At 47.7% G+C, this 27,297-nt stretch overlaps 1 protein-coding gene across 2 annotated transcripts in view; it reads left to right on the top strand.

Moving 5' to 3' along the window:
- LOC146830581 (ethanolamine kinase 2-like) overlaps positions 1 to 27,297 on the top strand; it is a 538,466-nt gene that overhangs the window by 450,248 nt on the left and 60,921 nt on the right. For both annotated transcript variants that reach the window (XM_085604782.1, XM_085604781.1), the window contains 2 exons: positions 14,408 to 14,491; positions 14,729 to 14,889. In XM_085604782.1, coding sequence (XP_085460908.1) covers positions 14,408 to 14,491; positions 14,729 to 14,889 — 245 coding nt within the window. The remainder of the gene's footprint in view (positions 1 to 14,407; positions 14,492 to 14,728; positions 14,890 to 27,297) is intronic.

Genomic DNA, 27,297 nt, shown 5'->3' with positions numbered 1-27,297 from the left:
CTCCCCAGATCTCTTTCTGGCTACAACAATGGCAGAAACCCATTGCGAGGAATCACACTGCACGATGATCCCCTCAGAACACAGGCTCTTAAGAATACCTTTCAATTTGTCTCTGGCACACAAGGGATGGACTTTGTGCACTACTGGTTGAGCCCCTGGTTTGAGACGGATGTGATGCTCAAAGCCTATGTCAGTCCCTTCCTTATCAGAAAACAAGGTGGGAAACTGGCTTAGGATGTTATCAACGTTTGTGAAAGGGGAAACATTTTCAACACTAACCACATATTGGTTTCCATGAATAGCTTCTCTGGTTCATTGTTTCCAATTAAGTAGGGTTCCTACAACTAAGCAATCTTTCTTGTATTTTCTTTAAGAAGCATAAAAACACAAATTGGTTGCAAATGCAAATGTCAGTGGTCGTGCCAAACTCGCAAGTCGCAGTTAAAATACTCAGTGCTGCAACATACTTCTCAACACCTTCATCCACGCTTTGCTTCCTCTTAAAAAAATTATGGAGTTCAAGCATAATACTGGGTTCCTGAGTGCAATTCTTGCCCATGCCCGCTAGTGTTTCCTTACATTGATCCCAATTATCTCCTGATGCCCCTTCTGGTGCAAACATTGGTAATTTATCAAATACCTATTGTGCTGCCAAACCTATGAAACTTTGCCAAATTTCTGCTTTGCTTGCTGGTGGACACTTCAATGCATCAATAGCCACAAGGTAATTAAAAACAATTCTTAGCCACTGCTGCCATTTGATATTAAGTTTGCCAAGTAATTGCAGAAAAGTTAGTGGCTGGGATATATGTTGCGCAATAGCCATAACTCCAAAAAGCTTTCAGTAACCAAGCCTTGTGCAGCACTGAAAATGGAAGAATGAAAACTAAGGGAGCATGTGAATCCGCCCCTCCCCCCCCAAAAAAAGAAAATGGAACAGATTGGAGAATCACTAAAAGTCTTTATGAAGCACTTACTTGAATGGAAGAAAAACTGCTAGCAATACCCAAGCAGTTGGCAGTACTGGAAGTCATTTGCCAGTATAGTAGGAGTTACTTTAATACCTGTAAACCTCCAATTTCAAAAATTGTGTGCAGTGTTTCACTATGCCAAACAAAAACCAAGAGGCAAAATGCTTCAATGCTTGCACACACAAAGTCATGCTTCAATAGAAACAGAATGCTAATAAGGACGAAGATTGGCGGAGGTTTCTGTGGTAACAATGGTCAAGGCGGGAGCATGCGCGTACATGCTTCGCGAAAGGCAAAGAGCCTAAAACCACAGTGGGGAACCACTAATACGTGTGGTTTGCCCAGAAAGCTCCAAATCAAAACAGGATTCTCCAGGAACAGCAATGAACCACACAGGTACGCAGCAATATCGTTGCTCCTGTAAAGTGCTGCCTTCATGCGCGATATCCATGCAAAGAGCCAAGGGTAAAATCAGCAAACTTGTCGGTGGGTGTGTTTGAAATCCGATCGTCACCAAATATGTAACAATGAGGCTGCACACAACTGAGTTGGTTAAAGTGAATTTACTCCTCAGAAACGTACACGCACAACTAGGAGCGTCTGTCACTTGCGAGCCTCTAATGCAACTGATATATGTTGCCGAGAGCCTCGCAGACGACGTACCTCTCCACGAGAATGGAACACCATTTAAAACATAACAAAGCATAACAAAGGCATGCGCAGCCTCGAGAGGCAATGCTACTAACTAATACGTCTCGTGGCTACGCAAGACTAATCACTAGAATTCTCAGTAACCCTTCACATAGTGCCAATATCGGCAACACTCCCCATCCCTCCCACACCAATATCCTGGAGAAATAATCAGACAAGACACATTCTTAGTGGAGAAAATTGCTGCAGGTTTATTTGCATAACAAATATGCCAACATGGTAGGTTATCTTACGGGCGATCTCAGGGCAGGTAGCCCCTCGCCGCCTGCCCTCCTGATGAGCCAAATTACACGGTGGCCCTAGCCAACCGCTGTTTGTTAGATTTGGGGGAGGGGATAGCCCCTCCCACCGGTGGACCGTCAGTCCACCCCCTTACTCACGCTCCCCAGCGAAGGGGGTGGGGCGTTGCAGGCAACCCCCGGTTGCTCAGGTCCACAACCGCCCGTAGGACTTAAGGGGCGCCGTCGCTCCTGCAGGGTCCAACGCGATGACCTCCCTGGGAATAATTGGCTTTAGCACCCTTAATGTGCTCCTGCAGAAAGTACTCTTCTGTACCTTACAGCCTCTGGATCGCCCTGTAACTCCGCCACAGCACTGGGTGTGGCCACCGTCACCCCAGGGCCCCCCACCACGATAGGCCTAGTTACCTACACCCTGCTGATTCCAAGGCCTCCTCCAGATCAAGCAAGAACAGGTCCATTCCCACTCTGGACAGGTGAACCCCCTCTTAAACAAAACCCTGTGGACTTGGCATGCTAAAAACCATGCCTGATAAAGCTAAACTCCCTCTGTTCAGTTAATTTATGCATGGCACTGTAAACTCTCCTGCACAAGGATTCCCGGCCTCCCCTGACCGGGCTCCTCGCCACACTATACGAGGGGTTATCCCTGACCCCTATAACTCACATGCCCCCCAATAAGTTGCTTATCTTATGCATGGAGGACTTCATTTCTTACAGCAGTGCCTTCCTACCCAGGAAAGTCAACTCATTGCCTCCCAAGTGTATGTCGCACTGTTAGGAGGGGAGACACCCCCCCCCGATCTGTGCCGCAGCTATCTTCAGCAAGCTGTTCCAGCGCAAGCCTAGCCCCCCAACCGAATTAACTTAGTGGTGGAAACAACCCATGCCTCCGTTTCCTGCATTCCGCCCCTCGTGCCACCCTCAAGACGCACAAAAGGCCATATACCCAGACCAATGATCCTGGCAATCCTGGGTTGCTTAACAACCTTTATTTGAGCACTGCACACGTTTCTATACACCACTCTAGTTTGCACCGAAGCATCTTTACCTACAGCTTGCTGATTCCAGGGCCTCTCCTAGGTCCAGCAAAACACATCCATGCCCACACTGGACAAAGGTAGGCATCTTTTACCTACATCCAACTGATACCAGGGCCTCTCCCCGGTCCAGCAAACAAGTCCATGCCCACTTTAAAAAAAGGTGAAACCTCATCTTCTTCAAAAGGAACAAGGAGACATAAATTGACCCGGGGCTTGACCTATTCTTCACCCCCTGTGCAGTGCACTGGACTGCTATGCTAAGTGTCAGTAAGGTCTTACACTCGCATGTATCAGATCCTCTTGAGATACACATCCGCTGAGTAGCTGGTATGCTCCCTATCTGTAGTACCTTGTAGTTATTCAAGGATGCCAACAGCGAGGCCATTGTAATCCCCTCCATCCCCCTGTGCATTGATCATTTGGCTAAGCCAAGGGACCCTGGACAGCTCTTTGAACCTCCTGTCCTCTGCCCAAATAGAAAGCACCACCCACTGTTTCCTCCAACATGCTCCAGTTAGAGAAGAGTGTGAAAATGTCTTGCTAGCTTCGCCGCCCCAGGCTGATATACCTTTGTGACCATCCTCCCCAAAGTTCGGGTCTGCCCAGCTACTGGAGCGTCTAAACAAGAGGCCTTAGAGAAATGCCTGTTCCAGTACACAGTATCAGGTGCAACAACATTACGTCTGAATCTAACCTGTGTAGCTTTATGTCCTGGTGCGGTCCCCCAATATGTAATTCCACTTGACACCTTAGCCTAATGCGCGTGACCTAGGTACTTGGTCCAGCTTGCTTGGCGGCCTGCCTGTAAGTCAATATCAGAGCCCCCAAATGGACATACTGCTGCTGGCCAAGTCTAACGCTAAGCGCCACATTGTCCTTACGGCGCCTGCCACCCTGGATAGCCTTGACTTTACGTCCTGTAAGTTTATAGGGGACCGTTTATCCGACCGGACAATAACTTTGTTGCAGTCTGAATGTGAACTGCGGTCTTTCGCTAGGGGTGAATACGCAGGGGATCTACCCACCCAGGAGTCAGCGGATGGCTTCGGGTGATGAATTCAAATAGCGCCTGACAAAACACTCAATGCGATGTAGCTGCCCCAAACTAATTAATCTAGATGACCTTCTGTAGTTTATGGCCCATCATGGGAAATTACAAAAGGAGCCCGGAAAGGATGGCCAACAGACAACAAATGGGGAACTGTATGCCCCTCTGCCATTTGGAGGGGGAGGGGAGGCTAGCCGAGGTACCTAAAATTAGGTTCTGTGTCGCTATGTGGGCTATGTCACCCCGCGTTGCTTCCGGCTCCTGACTGGGGGAGAACCCATTCCCCAGAGAAAGCCCCATGTCTGTGCAGCCCCCCCCCCCCCCACACGGCCTGCGTGTTCTAAGATGCCAGATACAGATTCTACAGGGTAGCATGCAAAGTTGAGACCACCCCGTGAAGTGGGTGCTGCTCAGTTCACCCTCTTCTGTCATCGCCTCCATGAATCTCATCCACCCCTACCCTTTCCCCTACAGCAAGGCTAGAGGTTGGGCTGTATATTGCAGGTCCAGGTAGTGTTTTGTTTTCACTAAACCTGCCTTTAATTCACATGCTGATTACAGCACTGGGCCCTGCCAATGAAGCTTTACCTATTTAGAAGGCAAAAGGAATGTGCAACGTCCCATTGAATCTGTGGCCTTCAAACTTGCTAGAAGCTGACATTAAATCGCCAACCAAATCATTCCCCAGGTGAGCTCACATTATTGTGAAATTGGGTATCCCTAACAATTCAACAGCAGCCCCCAAAAGTCAGTCATGTTCCCTAGTGGTATCAGTGGCTAGCCAGTAGGGAGCTCTGCCCAGAAACTGCCCACCCATAGCAAACGATAAGTGAATAGCTTGTGGTGAACTGGATGCCAGGCGGCCTCTCCAGTTTGCACCACACCCTGCTCCTGCCGGTCATAGTAACATCCCAACATGACCCCCCCAAGACCGTTGTTTCTAGGTGTCTGACCCCACTAATGTACATGTCTGCACCATACCGATGGGAAGGCCTTAAGTATGGATGCCCCTATACCATCTTGTATAATTACCAGAGCTATCAGATGCATCTGCCCAGTGTTTGCACCCCTTTGGTTGACTGCCAATAGGCTTACTATTGAAAGACTTAGTGCTACTGGCTGTGATGGGCTTCAAAATGTCTGAGATGGGAGTATGGCTATGACTGCATGAGTGTCGCAAAGATATAATGCCCTTATTGAGTAGGAAGTAGATAGTGTGTACGGAATACTATTTGCATTGTTTTAGGGGAAGTTGACCCCTTCTACTGCGTAAGAGCCACATCATTGCTTTGTAAAACTGCTGTTTTTATATACTTCAAACACACTACTCCTATCCTTCCAATTCATACCCCACCATGCCCAACAACCCTGAATTCTAAGGTAAATGTTGGCTCTCTGTAATGGAAATAAAAGATACATTTCCTTTGCCATGTGGTCTTATGGGAGGTGTGGGGACGTTTGCCCCTTGCCCCAGCCTATAAACACGTCCATGCTGTCACTGTGTCTTATTACCAAACTTGGTGTGGCAATGATAGATGTTCTTTCTGTATGTAAAGGAGATGAGGTGAGCGATGTATGGGAAACTAACCCCTTGTACCATTAGCCACATTTTTCTATATTGCTCATAAGTGAAAATAGCGTAATGTCCCTGGTCGAAGGGGAACTCTTGCAGCATCCCAAGTTGCTGGATTCCTTTACTGGTTTCGCTTGATAAGCTCTGCGCCAGCTTTGCTGTGGCCCTATATCTAATGTTATGTTATGTTAAGTGGAATTTATAGAGTGCACTGACACCGTGGGTTTCCTGGCGCTGTAAGACAGAGGTGAGTCTGGGGTCAGAGGAGGCGGAATTTAGCAGAGTGGGGGAAAAAGCAAGGTTTTGAGCAGTTTTCTGAAATGAAGGAGGGAGCTTCTGGATTTGATGGTCAGGGGAAGAGGATTCCAAAATATGGGGGCAAGGTGGGCAAACCGACGGCCAAATTTGTTGGTTTTGGGGACAGCAAGCAGGTTGAGGAGAGCTGAACGAAGATTGCGCGTTGGACGGTGTGGATTGATGAGTGTTGTCAGGAAGGCGGGGCTGGAACAGTGGAGGGATTTGAACGTGAGGCAGCCCAGCTTGAAGGCCGCCCTTTGTTCTATAGGTAGCCAGTGCAGTTTGTGTAGCAGAGGTTTGGCCGACTGCCATTTGGGAGTTTTGTAGATGAGACGGGCTGCTTGGTTCTGCACGACCTGAAGGTGATGCAGCAATGATTTTGGGAGTCCGTAGTACAGGGAAATCTAACACTATGCATGCCTAGGCCAACGAGCTGCCTAGTGTTATGACTGAATGCCAAATCTGGAAAGTGTGTATGCTTTATATTGGCTTGGGTGAAAATGATTGAGTCCCTCCCCCTGCAGTATACAAAACCAATTGTATATTACTTATACTGATCTGCAGATAAATGAATGAAATAGTCATCCTTGTACCTTCCCATGTAAATCCAAATCAGGTGCAGGAAACCAAGGTTGCATTTACACCTTTACCTACCTACGGATTGTTGGGGCTTTCTTTCCTGTTTTTCTTCGCTACATACATTTGTATGGACACCCCCTGAGTGAGAAGCTCTGGATTTTTGACAGCCCCACAAGTTAACCAACAATCTATCACTAAATGAGCTATGTGGTGTAGACATTCTCAAGAATTCTTATTGTTGTCTGCACACTAGAGCATTCTAAGTTGGGGTTACGCAGGGACCGCATGAGTTATTTTCCAGGATATTGGTATTGTTCCAAGTATCCATATTTGTGCCCCAACAGTGAAAATAAATGTGGTCCACTAGCCTGTATTCGAGAAATAGAATATACACGACGTACACCCACTATGCCCCGGGCGGTTGCCAGAGTGGAGACCTCCCAGAGCCAACACTTCAACCTGTCTGTGAACCTTTAATGGCAGTCATTATAAGGGTTGTGAGGTTCCAAGCCCAGAAAAGGCTGCCTGCCAGCCACTGTGCAAGTTCGATGAGACCATATTAAGGCTTCTGTGACTTACTTACAGCAGGGTTGCTGGGCATACATGCCGTCCCCCTGGTTCTGCTAAAGCGATATGTAAGCACTTTTGACAAAACTGCCAATTGTTTTGCGGAGAGTCCCTGGCTACTATACTTTCAGTTGTGCAGGCGTGGCCCTTCTCAACAGTGCTGCTATATTTCCCATCGGCTGGTGTAGAGCTTTGAGCATGACACCATATATAGGTCAACTAGTGAAGGCTCTTACAGTAGAGCAGCAGCATTTACTACAAGGGTGCAAAAGTGATGGATGAAATGCTTGACATATTATCGGCCACTGGAGGTCCGACCCCAGTCCGTCCTGGTTTACGGACCGTGTCGACCCATGTGTGTTTGCACACGGTGTCCCCTCCTGTATACTTGCAAACCGTGACCCCCCGCGGGTATACTTGCCACCGGTGTCACCTCCTGAGTACTTGCACCCAGTGTCCCTTCTGTGTATATGAGGAAGCCCTGCCTTATAAGACGCCGGGAGATGGATGCGGATGCGCCCAAGTTCCCCTGCCATAGTGCACCTTCTACAGTCTTGGTAAAACGTGCAGCATTCACAATCATGTATATTGACACCTCTGAGATGCAAAGGGACTCACCTAACTACACCTATGTTGGTGGGCACCAATTCCCACCCTCCTGGTCCTATGTGCAGCTCCTGAGGTACAGCGCAAGGCACAGCCCCGGTCCTCTGGTGCTGAGCGCTACGTTTGGATCAGTCGGATGGACTTAAACAGGGCTCGTGGTGGCTGTGCTGATGTCCCCGCACTGATAATAAAATATATGTACAGGGCACAACGTAACGTAACTGCTGGGCACCACTTATCACTGGCGGCCGAGACAGGCTGGTTCCACCCCGCACCTGTCGTGGGATTTCAGAGAACACGATAGAACTTAAATTGCGACGTCTCACGTAGGGTCCCAAGGGCACCCAGGACACAGAAACCATCAAATAAATAATCATCTGATAATATTGTGTCCAGAAAACCTGGCTGTTCATAGGCTGAGAGAGGCGCGCTACCCGTAGCATCAGGTGAACAGGCAGCCCGACCTCTGTTACAGTCAGGGCGAGACCCGACCCCCAAGAGCTCCGGCGCTGTGCTCGGAAGCCACCCCCCCCCCCCCCACTATAAGCCCTAGAGATGCCCCTATCTCCTTAGCCCTCCTCCCATCTGTCAGCTCACGGTCGTGGGGCAGCACTGGCCGCGCCTCAGGAATTACCTGAAGTCTAAACCCCGTGAATACCCTGCAAGTGCGCAATTCCACAGTCAGAGGTTGTGACCATGATCCCTCTTCGTTTCAGTCATAGCCAGGGGAACATGTTGTGCGCGCAGGAATTGGCTCAATAGTAATAGACTCTCACATCAATCACATTAAAAAGAAATGAAAAAAAACTGGAGTTACAAGAATCTGTTTAGGAATTATTCCATGCCATCAGGGCAAAAACAGAGCTGTCTCTATCAAGGGGCCCCCCGGAAAGGCTGGGTTGCAGTGCATGGAAATGCGTACTTTTGAAATTTAGTACAGGGGTGCAACTAAACCCAACCTTAAGGGGGGGCGAGCACTCCCAGCCAGGACTGGCGCTAGCACTGATGGCACACAGTGCAACAGTCTTTTTTGGCGCCCCTTTCCATTTCCTCTTTCTCCATGAAATCCCTCATACCACTCATCAACAATGCACCTCATCTCTCTACAGCACCTTTCTGACAAACATTTCATTTTTTATAGCGCTACTCATTGTTTACTCATACCCAGGGGGATATGTACAAGGAAGTGGAGGAGGCTTAACGCCTCTCTTCTCCACTTCTGAAACGCAAGGCTGCACCATATTTACAAGAATGGGGTGCAGGCTTGCTTTTTCCTCTGCAATGGTGCCAAGTTAAGCAACTTAGCGCCAACGCAGGCACCCTTGCGCCAGAGTGCAAGGGTGTGTGCGTGTAGGGGAGGATTGTTTATGTGTAGGAAAGTGTCCCTTCCTGCACATAAACAATCCTAGAAATGCCATTCTGTCACTTTCATGTTTGCTGCTTCATGCAGCACACATGGAAGTTACAAAATGGCATTTAAAAAAAAAAGTTTGTTTATGTACAGAAAGGGACACCTTCAAGTACATAAACAAACAATGGCATTTTGCTTTTTCCATGTGTGTCACATGAGGGCAGGTTGAGTAGTGTGCTTGTGTGACTGCAGGGTGAGGTTCAGGGTGAACAGCGCAAGTGCATTGTGAGTGCAGAGTGATCACTATGAGTACAGGGTGAATGGTGTGAGGGCATGGGGATCAGTGTGAGGGCATTGTGATTGCCGTGAATGCAGGGTGAGCGTGAAAGTGAAGGGTGAGAATGAGGAGCGAGTTGTCTGAATGCAGGGTGCATTCCCAGATGCTTGAAGTAACTCAACATGTTATTGACAGCAGCGTAGGGTTTCAGATACGAGTTAAGCTATTGCTATTATGGCATTAATCAGGGATCGTGGGTGGAGGAAATAAATAATGTTCTGATCTTGCAACAAACTTCCAGTTTTATGATTTGGGTTGCCAGCTCATTATTTTGATGTCCCAGGTGGTACAAAAATAACCAGTCACTAAAGCTGTATTTTCAGCGCTTACCTGTGCATACTTGCAACAGCACAAATAAATAGAAAGCTCTTCAATTGTGTTCTAGGGCTGCCTGAATGATCAATGACTGATAATTAAAGGGAAAAAAGACAGAAAAGTCACATTACAAATAAATACATACTTCTTTATTTATAACCCGCATTTAGTGTCAAGACCAGGTCATTGCAGGCTGTTTAAACAAAACATGGCTGGCATTTGTTTGTCAACGTGAAGCCCTTTTAGGCCTGTTGCGCGCCTGTGTAATTTTATAAGAAGCTGTCTCCTTTCTGGGAAGAGCAAACCCTCCCAGGACTAGGTTAAATTCCTAGAGCTGAAATGCTTCAGCTGAGGTGGGAGGCAGGGAGTCTCCTCTGCTATGAAACCGAACGCGAAGGAACAGACAGTCCACAGTGTGTTAAAGATTAGTCCAGCTTGAAGCCAAGGTGAAGGGAACCAGCACAGGCGTTGCTGGCAACTAGGACCTCAGTGAAGGCAGAAGCACTGGGATGTGAAGTGTGTACCCCTGCCACTGTCTTGGACGAAAGACTGGGTCACAAATCAGAAAGGAGAAAGGAGAAGTCGTGGATCCAGTTTTTGATGCCCAGCTGAGAGTCACAGACCGACCAGAACGGCAAGGAGGCTTTTGCTTGAGGTGACCCCCTTTGAAATAAGGGTGGCTTCAGGTACTTCAGCATTACACCCCTAAATTCTGGCTGTAAAGTTTGCACCTTTGTTTGTTGATCAAGAGATACCTGGGCACACTGGATACAATCTGTGGCCCCAACGAAAGAGCAGTGTGCCAGAGGAGCAATACAGGAGTTAGGAAAGGACTTGAGTTCAGGGTACAGGTGCTGTGTCTTTGGTGCCTGTTAGATTAAAGTGAAGAAAACTGGTGCACTGCCTGAGACACTGGACAGGATCGTTGAAAGACGTTTTCTTCTCAAACTGAGCCGTGAGTGTTTTCCTGAGTTGCGCGTTGTGCAGCTCCACCGTGGCTTCAGCCACTGCAAGGTTGGACGATCGGAGGTTTCTTTTGGGTGCGTGGAAGTTGATTCTGTCGTTGAGGTATTTGAGTCTGTTGTTGTGTAGGCATTTGTAGGTGTGAGTGAGAATTTTGAAGGTGACTCTTTTCACCACGGGGAGCCAATGGAGTCTTCGCAGGTGTTGGCTGATGTGTTCGTGCCGGGGGATGCAGAGGACGAGTCCGGCTGCCGTGTTCTGTATTGTCTGGAGTTTGCGGAGTAGGGACTTGTTGATGCCAGCATAGAGAGCGTTTCCATAGTCCAGTCTGCTGGTGATGAGTGCGTGGGCGACTATCTTCCTTGACTCATGGAGGATCCATTTGAAGGTCTTGCGGAGGATGCGGAGGATGTTGAAGCAGCTGGATGTGACGGCGTTGACCTGTTGGTTCATGGCGAGTGATGCGTCGAGTATGATGCTGAGGTTTTGGGCGTGGTCTGTGGGTGTAGGTGGAATTCCGAGGGCGCCGGCCACCAGGTGTTGTCCCATGCTGAGGGGGTGGTTCCAAGGACGAGGACTTCTGTCTTCTCAGCGTTGAGTTTCAGGCAGCTGCTGGTCATCCAGGTTGCGACGTCTTGGATTCCTTTCTGGAAGTTGAGTTTGGCGGTGGTGGGATCTTTGGTGAGAGAGAGTATGAGCTGGTTGTCGTCAGTGTAGGATACGATGTTGAGTCCTTGTTGTCATACGATGGTTGCGAGGGGGGCCATGAAGATGTTGAAGAGGGTCGGGCTCAGCGATGATCCCTGTGGGACTCCGCAGGTTAGTTTCGTATGATCGGAGAGGAAGGGCGTTAGACTGATCCTTTGGCTTCTTCCGGTGAGGAATGATCGGATCCAGTCCAGTGCTGTTCCCTGTATGCTGGCGTCATGTAGCCTGGTGATTAGCGTGCGGTGGGAGACGGTGTTGAAGGCTGCTGATAGGTCAAGTAGGATGAGGGCTGCGGAGTGGCCTTGGCCCAGGAGGGTGCGGATGTCGTCTGTGGCAGCGAGCAGGGCGGTCTCGGTGCTGAGGTTGCTTCAGAATCCGGATTGGGTTGGGTTGAGGATGGCGTTCTCTTTGATGAATCGAGTCAGTTCCCTGTTAACTGTTTTTTCTGCGACTTTGGCTGTGAAGGGGAGGAGAGAGATGGGTCGGAAGTTCTTGAGGTCGGTGGGGTAGGCTGTAGGCTTCTTGAGCAGGGGACTCACTTCTGCGCGTTTCCAGTCGTCTGGCAGGGGTTAGTAGGGGTAACCGAGTGTATGTCTTTCATGGTCGAGACGGTGTCTTCCGTCGTGATCGGCGTCCAGTTGGAGATAGTGGGCTGGCTGGTGTGTCTGGAGGGCGGGGGGTGGGTCGGCTGTGGCGTTTGGAGGGTGGCTGATGAAGATGTCGTAGAGGTTTTTGATTCTGAGGTGGAAGTAGGTTCCGAGTTTGTCACAGAGGTCTGTGTGAGTGTTTTTTAAGGTACACTTCAAACGTGCAGTCCTTCTCACAACCATCCGCCGAAAAACAATGAAGGAACTTCACGTGCCAAGTTATCGCGTATTGCGGCTCCATATGTTGACTCTCACGCTTCTTCACGTGCTGTGGCAGCTCTCCTGGCAACAAAGACAGCTCAGAGAACAGTGTGGTGAGACACGGCCTGCTTAGGACAAGGCTGCCCAGCACAAGATGAGGCTAATCTGCGCTCGGTAGGCCGAAATGAGAGCCATTTACAATACAATCACTTGGTCCAGGCAGCCTGAAATACATTCTCTCGGTCCCAAACTTCCATAAATCTTACAGATGCAGCAGTCACTCAGAGATTGAAAAAGGTTCAGCGGATCCAATAAACAAACATAGTTAAGTGCTTGAGAACATTGTAGTATAATCCACCAAGATAAGATGGATTCTCAGAGCTAAATCCGTTCCTGTGATGTTTCCTTATGACAGGATACCTCTGTAACTCATCGCCATTTGTTGAAAGTATGATCGATACTCTGGATGTGTGTTGAAAGATTTATTCATAGCAGCATAGCAAATCCAAACTCACAGGAAGACAAAGTTCAATTGGCCTGCACTCAACATTTCATGGATAATTATTCCAAAGAATGCAGAATGCAAACCAAATCATAACACTGTTATGTGCATGTTACTAAATAGCAGCAATCAGCTTTCAGAATGTTCTAAAGAGGTATTTAGCCTTTAGTAGATTTTGACTTAAACATGAAATTTTTCTTTTTTTTTTCTTTTTTGTATTCCTCATATGCCAATAGATGAAAAAGGGCATTCTAGATGGGGAGCCCCTTCCCCTCTCCCCCCAATATGTATGTATGTTCCGGTTTCGATGTTTAAAGCCCCAGGGGAGAAAGAGAAGGGTCTAACCCCACTAGCATTTTACTGTTTGCTCCGTCCACTCCAACCCAGTCTCACTGAGAGGCCCCTTAGCGATATTGGAGATTGAGCCCCAACAGTGCCCAAGTGAAATCATCGGAATACCTTCATCTGTTCCGCCAAGCCACCAGAGCTGCCCAGGTCTTTACGCCATTTGAGGGATCACAAGCAATATCGGACTCACTTACAAAGATAATATGTTTCAAGCATTCTGGGAAAGTAGGTGCTTTCTCGTTTTTCCAAGCTCTGCATATTTCTCGCCTGGCCAATATCATTACATAAAAAATAAATTTAGACGCCATGTCACCAAGCCGATATTCCTTAACTAGCCCAAACAAGATTATCCTTGGAATGATTGTAAATTGTATATTCAATACTGCCGCGATAAATTCACCTATTCTAGCCCAATAATTCACAAGCAGTGGACAATCTACAAACATGTGTAGATCGTCAGCGGCGAGGAACCTACAACGGGGGCATCGATGTTCTAAATTCGTGATTCTTGCTAATTTCTTAGGTGAAATGTATACTCTATACAGGGTAAACAAATGATTCCTTTTAAGTGGAGCTGATTTAACCACAGTGTGCAACATTGAAAAGGAATCCACCCATAATTCCTGAAGATTATTATGATCTAAATCAACCTCCTCACCCCATATTTTTGTACGTTCGGCCTCTGCCACTCCTTCTACCTCCATCATGGCCCAATACCAAAAGGCTAACTCTCTTTTCCATGTCCCCTTCCTAGTGACTAAATCAAACTTTGAATTAGGTGAACAGGGCGTCCATACCACAGATGCCCACCAACCCGGTAATTGATAATACTTAAACCTGGTAAGTGTTCCCCCTGTCAATCTAAAAAGAGAATCCCAATCTATAAGCTGTGTATCCTTTAGTAGGTCTCTCCAGTGTGTTATGAAATTTTTCTTGTGAAATTAACTTCATGTATGGACTTGAAGGAATAGGCTGGCTATTCACTATCTCCTCTAGTCTTATTGCTTATGGAATGAATACATTACTGATGTGTATGCACTGTAATAGTTCCCACATGTAATGAAAAATGTTAATATTGAAGCTTGTCCTGGAATTATCCATACAACTGCAACATACAACATCAATCTGTGTTACTTTCTAAAAGTCTGCGTCGCAGGCCTGCACTCTTTTTTGTGGAGCCAGTGCTCACTAATGTAGCAGTCTAGTCCCAAAGGCTCTAATGCATCCCTGAAGCTAAAAGAGCTTGGCACTGATGCAAAGGAAGGAGAGGGGCTCAGCATGAAAACATTGGGTGCATTTCCTTTGTGTTATTAGAAGGTGGAACTCTACTCTTGTAAATTTAAAAAAACATGAATTTGGTTCCTGTTTCTAATCTCTCTTCCACTTTGCTCCTTCCCACAGGACATGTACGGTTTATCGACTATGAATACGCTGGATACAATTATCAGGCATTTGACATCTCCAACCATTTCAATGAATTTGCAGGTGAATTTACATTGGCCATGTTCTTCCACTTGCTTTGCTTTACTCATAGATAAACTACAGCTTGAAAAGAACCAGTCTGATTTACTTAAGACTGATTGCCCAAATGCAAACTGCAGATCCCCCTCTTCCTTCCCCAGGCAGCTAGATACGAACTTAGATTGACATTCTGTGCATGGTTGTGCATCTTCATCCATTTTGGCCTTGCCTTGTGACTTTCATAACTTACTCTATTCCTAGGCGTGAATGAAATGGATTATAGGCTGTTGCCCAGCAGAGAGACCCAGCTCCAGTGGCTCAAACACTACCTGAAGGCCTACAAGAAACTACGAAAGGACACCAGTGGGGTGACTGAAAAAGAAGTGGAAGATCTCTACATGCAAGTCAATAACTTTAGTTTGGTAAGCTCTATTACTCTAGCACAGTTCATTTGGTATATAGGCCTTGAATGTGGCCATGAGGAGAACTCAGGGTTCTCCATATCTGGTGCTCTAGAATTCATTATTGCACCATCTGGCCTGTAAGTAATATGATTTTCTATTTCTGTGCGGCTATTGGTCTGATGCTGGTGTTGGCAGGAGTTGAAATGAGGCATTTGGGGCCCAACTGGCAAAGGTGTAGTGAAGTTACGACGGCGTAGTCTTCGTATTCGTGGTGGAATCTCTGTACTTGTGGCGAAATCTCTGCGTTTGGGGCAATTCTCAGCACAGCACGCACTCTTCAGTGCGCCATGCAGAGATTCCGCCCAGAGTGCAGAGATTCTGCCACAGATGTGGAGGCCCTTGTTATGTCATGTTATGTTATGGAGATTTTTATAGCTCAACTAATCACTTGAGGGGTATTCAGGCGCTGGAGCAGGTGTGAAGGTAGTCTGCAGGGTATTAGTTAAAGAGCAAGGTCTTCAGCTTCTTATGCAATTCTGGAAGCGTGGAGGAGGCCCATAGGCACGCAGGGAGGTCATTCCATGTTTTGACTGCGAAGTATGAGAAGGCTAGCCCTCCTGTTCTGCCTCTGCAGATGCGGGGTGTGTGTGTGAGAGAGAGAGAGACACAGAGTGAAGGTGTCTGGTGAAAGTGAAGGGAGAAGTTGAGATGTGCTAGTCTAATGTTATGCAGTGCCATGTATGCATGTATGAAGAGTTTGAATTTGCAGCGTTTGTGTATCAGCAGCCAGTGAAGATCTCTGTAATGAGGCATGATGTGGGTGTGGCCAGGGAAGGTCCAGGACGAGTCTTGCAGAGGCATTCAGGATAGTCTGAAGACGGCGGAGAAGGTGGTTGGGGGTCCTGGCATAGAGTGCATTAGCGTAGTCAAGTCTGTTGATGATTAGGGCTTGAGTGAACGGTACATCTGGTGTTTTTGGGAATTCATCTGAAGATTTTCTTGAGAATGCGTAGCATGTGGAGAGGAGAGGAGTTGGCCTAATGGCTAGGGCGTTTGACTTCGAATCTGGGAAACTGGGTTCGAGTCCCGGCAATAACGCTGAACATCCTGTGATTCTGGGCAAATCACTTAATCTCCCCGTGCCTAACAAAAATGAATGTGTCCTAATGTAACGCAACTGGTGCTATGTAAAGCGCCTATGTAAAGCGTTCTGATACCCGATTCGGGTCAAGTTCGCGCTATATAAAACTCTATTAAAAAAAAAAAAAGTGGTATCAGGAGAAGCTAAATGTGTTCGCCTGAGAGGCTATGTTGAGTTTATCATCTAATATAGTCCCCAGTTTGCATGTATGGGTGGTGGGTGATGGAGTGGGGCCGAGCTCAGATGGTCACCAGTTGGAGTCTCAGCGAGAGATTTTGTTCCCGAAGATCAGCACTTCTGTCTGATCCTTGTTGAGTTTCAAGCAGTTGGTCCTCATCCATTCTGCTACGTGGATCATGCATTCGGTGAAGTTGGATCTGGTCGTGGGGAATTTGTCTGACATAGAGACTAAGGGTTGTGTGCCATCGGCATAGGAGATGTTGGAGAAGCCATGCGATCTGATGATGTCTGCGAGTGGTGTCATGTAAATGTTCATTAGGGTGTGGCTGAAGGATGATCCCTGCGGGACTCTGCAGATCAGGTCCTTGGGCTCCAATGTATAGGTGGGGAGTCTGACTCACTAATTTCTCTTTGTGGAGAAGGGGCATATCCATTCAAGGTCTGGGCCTTGGATGCCTGTGTCATGTAATCTTTTGAAGAGTTTGGAGTGTGACACAGTGTTGAAAGCTGCCAAGAGGTACAACTGTCCAATATAACATGAAAGGTAGTGATGGTTTTATAGTATTGCACATCAGTCATAAACAGTAGATTGGTCCAATTTGTCAGTACAATCCCATAGTATTGGTGCCACTCAAGGTAACCGAATAGAGACACCCCACTACCACAGATGTCACAACACAAGAGTTCCTAAAAGCTCCCGTGTGACGCCTAAAAAAACCACTGTACCTCGGCACTCTCCAAATAACTTATAGTTGTCATATAGTGTTACACAATTACAATGAAATATCTGCGATGACTGCTCACAGGAAACCAATCCATACAATTAGATTGCTGTACAATGTCATTTAATGTCAAGTTTGACGTTTCATACAAGAATGTGTAACAAATAGCCAGGGTGTAGTCCAAAACACAAGCAAATATTTCTTGATAGGAGTTCTGTTGTCATTAGTAAGTACACGGAGGTCAAGATCATGCGGCCTCACTGTTGGCAATGATGAAAAAACAGCCAACATGTGTTTCGTTACAAGGTAACTTCTTCAAGGCTTTGCGTATGGAAGATGAAACATCCAAGGAGAATTGGAAGCTAGTGTCCGATTTTTATGGAAACGGAAGATAAAGACGACCCTTTAAAAGGTCAATTTGAATCTCAGGCCATTCGTCTAGAGTGACTCCCAAAGCAGAGTAATAGTCTGGAGGGAATCGTTTAGTAATGTGTATCTCCATTAGTAACGTGAAGCACCTGTAGAAAGTCCCCACGATTAGGAGAATTCCCCAAGGGCAAAAATCGTTAGTGGCCAGTGTGTCTCCTAGCGTAGATGCGTACTCTATCTTATAATATATAAATCTCCCGCTTCGATTATGCTGAAAAAAAGGTTGCAGTAGTATACATCTAGTGGACTTGCATGTGAAGAAATCAAAGGCTATAGTAGGCCTCCCTGGAAACAGCATAAGCGCTGTATTTCGGCGTTGTGTCCTCAGTGATGTAGAAAGAGGTACAACTGTATGAGGGTGGCAGTTTCTCCAAGGTCTAGGAGGGTGCGAATCTTATACCTGTGATGGCAATAAGTGCTGTCTCAGTGCTTTTCTTGCTGCGGAATCCAGATTGGGAGTGGTTGAGAAGATTGAGGACTGCCAGGTGGTTGGTGAGTTGCTGGTTCATTGCTTTCTCTGTCACCTTTGCTGGATACGGTATTAGGGAGATGGGTCTGATGTTTGGCTCGTTGGGGTCAGATGATGTTTTTTTTTAGGAGGGCTGTGACTGCAGCATGCTTCCACTCCTCTGGGAAAGTTGCAGACGCGATGGAGGAGTTGATGATGTAGGTGAGGCATTTGCTGATCATGGGTGCTCCTAGATGTTAGATATGGTATGGGTCTGTGAGAGTCCCAGAGTGGACAGGCTTCATGATCGAGGTGGTGTCTCTCTCAGAGAGTGTTCTCCAGTTGGTTAGGTGTCTGTCCGAGTGGTGGGTGTGCAGTATTCTGATGATGTCCTCTGGGTTTGGCTGCTTTTCAAAGTTATTGTAAATCGTCTCAATTTTGTTGTTGAGGTAATTTGAAAGGTCGTCACAGCGTTCCTGTGAGTGGGTGATGAATTCCTTGGCAAATATCTCTTTGCGCTGTTGGATTTGGCCTCAATCCTATCCATGAGGGTGTTTCTTTTGGTAGCTCTCAGGAGGTTGTGGGAGTGCCTGACAGCAGCCTTGTAGGTTGATCTAGCACTGGTGTAATGGTTGGTTCTTCGCTTCCAGCTGTTTTCAGAATCTTTTGGAGTCCGGTGTTCTTCCATCTATCAAGAGACCCGGTTGTTGGTGCTGCGATGTTTGGGAGTTTTGATGGGTGCAGGAGCTTTGGGGCAGTTGTAGATCCATTGTTTGAAGTTGGAGATGTCCTTGTGTTGAACTTGGCCCTTTTTTCGAGTTTTTCCCTCCTATTTTTTCCTGACCTGTGTTTGTTGGTTTTAGGACTCTGGGCACTTTACCACTGATAATCAGTGCTAAAGTGCATATGCTCGCTGTGTAAATTGTGAACATGATTGGTTATCCGGGATTGGCATATTTTGATTTACTGGTCAGTCCCTAGTAAAGTGCACTGGGTGTGCCGGGGCTGGTAAATCGAATACTACTAGTGGGCCTGCAGCACTGATTGTGCCACCCACTTGAGTAGCCCTGAAAAGATGTCTCAGGCCTGCCACTGCAATATCTGTGTGCAGTTTGCTAACTGCCATGTCGACTTGACAAGTGCACCCACTTGCCAAGCCCTAACCTTCCCTTTTCTTACATATAGGACATCCCTATGGTAGGCCCAAGGTACCCCCCCTGGGCAGGGTACACTGTATGTGAAAGGTAGGACATGTACTGATGTGTGTATCATGTCCTGATAGTGAAATACTGGCAATTTCGTTTTTCACTATTGAAAGGCTATCTTGCCCCATAGGACAGAATAGAGAATGCTTTGTAACATTTTACAACCATATCTTCCCATAGGGATAAGATCGAAAAATAAAGTTTAAGCTTACTGAACTCAGAATTTAATAACACATCTTTTACTAAAGATTGTTTTTAAATTGTGTGTTTGCAAATGCCACTTTTAGAACGTAGGCATTTTCTTGTTTAACCATTCTGTGTGCCTCTGACTTTTTGTGTATTGACTGTCTGGTTTTTTAGTGACAGGGGATGGGGAGGTGCATTCTCTCAGACAGCCACTGGGGGTGGGGGGGTTGATGTGTGTCCTGCCTTTCCTGAATGAGTCAGGGCTGGGAAGAATAGACCCGGGCTGCATTCAGAATAGAGGGAGGAGTTCTCACTAGCACCTGAATAGGCCCGGTCAGCATGTAAAGTGGTGGGAGTAGATTTCCGTTGTAACTGAATAGGGCCTGTCCTATTTTGACAAAGGTACCTACCTCTGACAAAGGTACCTACCTCTGCCAACTATAGACCCCAATTTCTAACACCTTGGCTAGGTTGGGTTGTTGGCGGTGTTGGATTGACTACCTTCGAGAGTGTACAGCAAGTCTAATTCCATTTTTCTGCCCCAGTTCTGGCTGGGTCGGCTGGTGTTGATGAGAGCTTTGGCTTGAGTTGTGAAAATATTGGAAAGGATAATGTAGTAGTCGGTCCAAGTGATGGGCGAGATAGAGAGGTAGCTAATGTAGTTGCCAGAGCCGAAGATCATCTCTAAAGTGTGTCCTGCATTGTAGGATGGGTCTGTGTCGAGCTGGAAAAATCCTATGTTGTGTACACAAGGAGATTAGTGGAGCTGTGGTCAGAGGGGACTTCCAGGTGGAAGATGAAGTCATAGAGAAGAAGGAAATCCTTGAAATTGAAGGCAAGGTGGGCGCGATGAAGTCTTAGGTGAGGTTGCTGAAGTTACCTCGTGGACCAGGTGATCTGTAGGTTACGGTGCCCTTTACGGTGGTGTTATTGATTGCTTGCAGGTTGAAGTGCAGGTGTTCCATGAAAGGGGTGTCGGGTCAGTGGTGGTTGTGCATGTATGGGTTTATGATGACAATCCTAACGTGCAGTTTTTTTATCATGCTGGAATGGCCACAGCAATGTCGGGAGCTCAGGTGGGGCTCATCCAGTCCTCTGTTAGGAACAGGAGGTCTGGTGTGCACTTGGTGAGGAGGTGCCAAATTTCAATGCCATGTTTTTTGATAGAGATGGTGTTTGGGAGAATGCATTTGGGGGTGTGCTGAAGGTCAGGTGTGGTGATGGGTGAGACTGTTAGCTGGTGACATGGAAGTCTGAGTGAGGGAGGTGAGTGGTACCAAGTTGCTGCAGCTGTATTAACAGTGCAAGCAAGAGAAAGGTCCTACCATGCTGTGAAGTGTGGGATGGCAACAGTGGGTAGAGGGGCATCCGGGGTTGCCGCAGAGTAGTAACGCTGGATAATCCAACCAGGGGTTATGGCCCCCAGCACGGTCCAGACACTGATAGGTGCAGTTGGGCTTGCCTTTGGTGCGCCTTCGGTGCCCTAGTACTGCACCACTTGCAACAGTCATGCAACCACTTCCATTAAGTAGGTTCTTGGAAAGGTGAGGAGTGCAGGGGCAGTGGGTGGTGTTAAGGGGAGGAAGACACAGGAAGAAGACACGAAAGGAAGATAAGTTAGAGCATGTAAGTAGCCGGGGAGGCGGGAGAAGGAAAAGCAGGGGATGGGTTGTGGGGCAGGGTGAGCCGTAATTGGCCCAGAAAGGGGGGCTGTGTTTCTATATTATCCGATGTGCAAAGGGTTAACTGCTGTTGGGCAAAGCTTCAAGCAAACATCTGTGTAAAAGAGAACAATGGACACCTTACTCACATGAAACCAGGGTAAGTATTATATAAACAGAAACAATGGTTCCTGTGAACAATGTAATTAATAGCAATGGAAATATGCACAATGGCAATAGGAAAGGGTTACGTAGATGTCCAAAAGAGATGAAAAGACCATATACCACACGATATTTGTAAATTAAACAGTTATTTACTGTTGAATTTACAAATATCGTGTGGTACCACCTATCTTTAACTGAGTTCTACTTCTGTGATTACAGTGTGTTTGTAAAGCATTTCGATACTTGAAACACAAACACGTTTTTATATTACACAAATATAAAGATTACGAGAATGAATACCATGGATTCATCTGGGTTCTAAAGGCAAAGCAAACTTACAAATAATGGTACATTTGGCACAGCTATCTAAATAGTCAAAATTAGCCAGAGATGTGGAACATGGAGTGGGCCACTTGATAACTATGCGTCCCGTAAATGTAAAAGTACCAGGGTCACACCTGGAATGAAGTGACATCTTTATTATTTGTAACCAATTAGACATTAGGGTCATAATATTTAGGCAGTCTGTAAAGTTGTTGGAATCATGAATCGGTGTTAGTAAACTTTTTCAAACCGTGTACCTCTTTATGCTGTTTTTATCTTTGTTGCTAAATAAATACACTTTTTTTAAATTTTGAAGCGACTTTATCATATATTCATTAAATAGTGCGGAAGTTCATCCTTGGGTGTGTGTAACTGTTCACCAATGGCAAGTGAAGTAACAGTAGATGTTTTCAACACAAAATGAGAAAAGTTGCGCTAAGAATCAAAATTTAATTGTGTCATTTGAGTAATGAATGTTCATTGGGAAGGTTTTTCATCCAAAAGTCTCATATATCAATCATCCCATCAAATTCTGTCCATCATCAAGCAAGGAGTCCAAGGAGCGACCCTTGACCCTTTTTAGGCAGGTCGCTCCCCACGCCGCACAGCACCACCTGTGTGCCCGTGCCCTTAGCCCAGCTGTCGCTGACGGAGTTCGAGGCCCTCCTCCACCCGCAGGCTACCACCTGCGCCTCAACCCTGGTGGCCAGTGGTAGGCCAAAGGTTTGCTCTTGCTCGTGTTCTCTGTAATTTGCTTTATTTGTTTTATTTTCTTATTTTGTTATTCCTCCTTCCCTCTTGTGCCATTATTGTGCCCTTCTGCCTTTTTTGTCCTTTTTGCCTTCGTGTTTTCTGTAATTTCCTTTATTTGTTTTATTGTCTTATTTTGTTATTTCTCCTTCCCTCTTGTGCCATTACTGTGCCCTTATGCCTTTTTTTGCCCTTTTTGCCTTCTGTACCCCTCTCTGTTCCTCACTCCAGATTTCCCGCCGTCCCGTTTTCCCGCCGCTGCGTCCCGTGCGGCCCCGCTCTCCCATTCGTCCACTCCCACCTCCCAGCTGCTCCTCACTCCCACCTCCCCTTCTTATGGCGCCCGCTGCATGGTGAGGAGAGCGACCCTTGACCCTTTTTAGGCAGGTCGCTCCCCGCTCCGCACAGCACCACCTGTGTGCCCGTGCCCTTAGCCCAGCTGCTGCTGACGGAGTTCTAGGTCCTCCTCTACCCGCAGGCTACCACCTGCGCCTCAACCCTGGTGGCCAGTGGTAGGCCAAAGGTTTGCTCTTGCTCGTGTTCTCTGATATTTGCTTTATTTGTTTTATTGTCTTATTTTGTTATTTCTCCTTCCCTCTTCTGCCATTACTGTGCCCTTTCTGCCTTTTTTGCCTTCGTGTTCTCTGTAATTTGCTTTATTTGTTTTATTGTCTTATTTTGTTATTTCTCTTTCCCTCTTATGCCATTACTGTGCCTTCTGCCTTTTTTTGCCCTTTTTGCCTTCTGTACCCCTCGCCGTTCCTCACTCCTATTTTCCCGCCGTCCCGTTTTCCCACCGCTGCGTCCCCTGCGGCCCCGCCCCCCGCTCTCCCATTCGCCTGCACCCACCTCCCAGCTGCTCCTCCCTCCCACCTCCCCTTCTTATGGCAGCCGCTGTGCGGCCGCGCCTAAGGCAAGCCCGTCTGCGCCCGTAAGGGGCCGGGACTGCGCCCAGCGCCAGAACCCCTGGCCCCACAAATACCAGGACACCCTACGCTGCTACGACGCCAACAACCCTCCACGCACTCAACACCAGACAACCGCACACCTGCTTCCTGGCTGCCCCAAAGCGCACCAAAGGACCCTTCTCGTGTCGGAACTGCAGCTTCAGCAGCCTCTGAGCCGCCAACCTACCCACCAGGACAGGACGCAACCACCTCAGATGCATACTACTGAACACCCGCTCTGCATGAAAACACGCCGTCGAACTCTGGGACCTGCTCGACACATCCTCCCCGGACTTAGACTTCCTGACAGAGACCTGGATGAACGACTTCTCGGCACCCGACATCGCCACAGCCATACCGGACGGCTACAAGATCACCCGCAGAGACCGCACAAACGGAGTAAGAGGTGGACTCGCCATCATCGACAAGACCACCCTCAAGGTCTCGACCAACTCCGACGACACCCTCAGCACCGCCGAACACCTGCACTTCCAGATCCACACTGATTCCAACACCACCCTCAGAGGAACGCTGATTGACAGACCCCCCGGAACCTGGCCTCAGTTCAGTGACTCCATCGCCGACTTCGTCAGCACGCACGCCCTCGCCTCCATGAACTACATCCTCCTCTGAGACATGAACTTCCACCTCAAGAACAACAACGACACCAACTCCACCACCCTGACCGACAACCTCTCCAACCTCGGACTCAGACAGCTCGTCACTGTGCCCACCCACTCCGCCGGCCACACGCTTGACCCCATCTTCTCCGCAAGCCCCCACGTCTCCTTCAGCCACACCACCAAACACACCACGCACCACCGCACCCAACAGGTCTCCCGCCGCAGCTGGAGCAAAATCACCGAAGACCAGCTAAACACCGCCCTCGCCCGACGCCCACTCACCGACCCCACCTACCCCGACGCCAGCAACCTCAGGCGTTGGATCGATGACTGTGCCAAAACTCTCGCCCCGTTCAAGAAACCCTCCAACAGACACACCACCAAGAATGCCAGCTGGTTCTCTGCAGAACTCCAGACCTCCAAACAAACCTGCCGAAAACTAGAGAAGAAATGGCATCGCGAACAGACACCGGAGAACCAAGAAGCCCACAAGAACGCCATGCGGCAACACCATCACCTCATCAGAGCCGCCAAGAGGACCTCCTTCAAGGACCGCCTCGACAACAACGCACACAACAGCAAAGAGCTCTTCAACATTGTGAAGGAACTCTCCAACCCCAGCTCCAACACCAACGACATCCCACCATCGCAAGACCTGTGCAACTCCCTTGCCACATTCTTCCACCACAAGATCGCCGACATCCACGACAACCTGACCTTCCCAACAACCAACGACACCTTAGACCCCATGGCCACCACCCACAGTGACCCCCCTACTCACCTGGACCCACATCAACGACGACGACACCATCAAGATCACGAACACCATCCACTCCAGCTCCCTGTCAGACCCATGCCCACTCCACATCTTCAACAAAGCCAGCGCCACCATCGCACCCCTTCTCCGCAAGGCCATCAACATATCCTTCGAGACCACAACCTTCCCTGAGAGCTGGAAGCACGCCGAGATCAACGCCCTGCTCAAGAAACCCAAAGCGGACCCAAGAGACCTCAAGAACTTCCAGCCCATCTCTCTGCTCCTGTTACCGGCAAAGGTCATCAAGAAAGTCGTCAACAAACAGCTGACCCACTACCTCGAGGAGAACAACATCCTGGACCCATCCCAGTCCAGATTCCGCAGCAACCACAGCACCGAAACCGCCCTCATCGCCGCCACCGACGACATCAGGGCCCTGCTGGACAAAGGCGAAACCACGGCCCTCATCCTCCTGGACCTATCAACCGCCTTCGACACTGTCTGCCACCGCACCCTACGCAAACGCCTCCACAACGCAGGGATCCGAGACAAAGCTCTGAAATGGACCACCTCCTTCCTCTCCGGCAACACCCAGAGCGTCCGCCTCCCCCTTTCCAGTCCGAGGCCTCCAAGATCATCTGCGGCGTACCCCAAGGATCATCCCGACATTGTTCAACATCTACATGGCCCCGCTCGCCCACGTCGTCAGACTGCACGACCTCAACATCGTCTCCTACGCCGATGACACACAGCTGATCCTCTTCCTCACCAAGGACTCACTCACCGCCAAAACCAACCTCCATGAAGGAATGAAAGCCGTCGCCGAATGGATGAAAAACAGCCGTCTGAAGCTGAACTCGGACAAGACGGAGGTCCTCATCCTCGGCTCCACCCCCTCAGCCTGGGACGACTCCTGGTGGCCAACCACCCTGGGAGCAGCACCAACACTCACCGACCACGCACGCAACCTGGGGTTCAACCTCGACTCAACGCTCTCCATAACCAAGCAAGTCGATGCCGTCTCATCCTCCTGCTTCAACACCCTCCGCAGGCTCCGGAAGATCTACAGGTGGATCCCAACCGACACAAGAAGAACGGTCACCCAGGCCCTCGTCAGCAGCAGGCTGGACTACGGAAACGCCCTCTACGCGGGAGCCCCGGCCAAACTGCTGAAACGACTGCAACGCATACAGAACGCCTCTGCCCGCCCGATCCTCGTCATCCCTCGACGCGGCCACATCACAACCCACCTGAGAGACCTGCACTGGCTGCCCGTCAACAAGAGAATCACCTTCAAACTCCTCACGCACGCACACAAGGCACTCCACAACACCGGGCCAGCTTACCTCAACAGACGACTCACCTTCTACACCCCGAACCGCCAGCTCCGCTCCGCCGACAGCGCCCTCGCTACCGTCCCCCGCATCCGAAGAACGACCGCTGGCGGCAGACCGTTCTCCTACCTCACCGCCAAGACCTGGAACACACTTCCCATTATCCTAAGGCAGACCCAAGACCTACTTACCTTCAGGAGACTAGTCAAGACCTGGCTCTTCGAGCAGTAGCAGCACCCACCCCCTAGCACCTTGAGACCCTCACGGGTATGTAGTGCGCTTTACAAATGTCATGATTGATTGATTGATTTCCAAATCAAATTTTATTCATTTTTTTATCAAATGTCATTCTGACCAGCCAATGCGTTTCGTCCCTAAGGACTTCATCAGGGCTGTAGATTTAGAACATATACAAACATATAATATGTCTATATATACACTTTTACAGTAAACTCATGTTTAATAATAACACACAGTACATTTAAAAACCAATTGACATGGACAACACGACTCCCTACAACAGTACTACCTTATGCCCAGAGTGAAAATAATGTTGTTTAAAATCTCTACATTACAGAATTATATAGTCACGATAGCAAACCAAGTTTAACCCTGTTAGACAATGAGTTCAGGTCCCATATTCATTTAAATACATTATTCTTTACATTGATTAATTTAACTATTATCTTATTACAATTCCTTACATATTGATGCTAGAAAAACATGTCTTACTAGGTAATTATCATAAAATGTAAACTCAATTGGTATGTCCATGTGTCTAGTATCACAGTATAATGTGCAATTCGTCTCATGGACAGACGTGTGAGGAAAATATCCTAATTCCAAGCAGTTCTATTTACCTTAAATGGGATCTAAAATTAAACAGGATAAGTTCACATACCCCCAGTTTATTAAGCAACCAACTTTTCATGAGAGATAAAGTTCCCTTCATAATCTTGAAATACCACTTCCATTCAAACCAAACTTTAACTAAACATATCCCCAGATGTACCGTAACAGCTGTAGCGGATGTATGATACAATTTATAATACGTCCTGTTCCCTGCTATTAATGTATCATAAGTCCGCGGCTGGTTTCATTCAGATGCAAGATCACTTATATTTCAAAAATAAGCTTGGGGTTTGCATTTTAGTTTGGAACTATGACATTAGGGATTGTTAGGGCACATAATGAGATACGTGATTAAGGCGGACCAGAAAGTGAACTCCGACACGAAGTGAATGTGGCAATGCACTGTGCTCTGTGATTGGTGTATAGAAATTTTAGAACTTAAAAATAAACACATCTCTAGCAGAGACACCCTAGTCTTAAACAAAAAATATGAGTATGATAGAATCATTAGCACTAGAGCTGGTATCTGAGTGAATAAAAGGAAAAGTATCAGACTGCGTGACTCCAAAAAAGCAGGCAAGTCCCTAGACTCCTATCTAAAATTCAAACTCCTGAGATATACTATCAACCCAGTCAAAGTTAAAGACGATACCATTAATAGAAACCTGAGTAATATAGCCGACATTTTCAATGAGTTCTATC

This window comes from Triturus cristatus, chromosome 5_1, assembly GCF_964204655.1.
Source record: "Triturus cristatus chromosome 5_1, aTriCri1.1, whole genome shotgun sequence".
NCBI classification, from domain to species: domain Eukaryota; kingdom Metazoa; phylum Chordata; class Amphibia; order Caudata; family Salamandridae; genus Triturus; species Triturus cristatus.
This window is presented reverse-complemented; position numbering and strand designations above follow the sequence as displayed.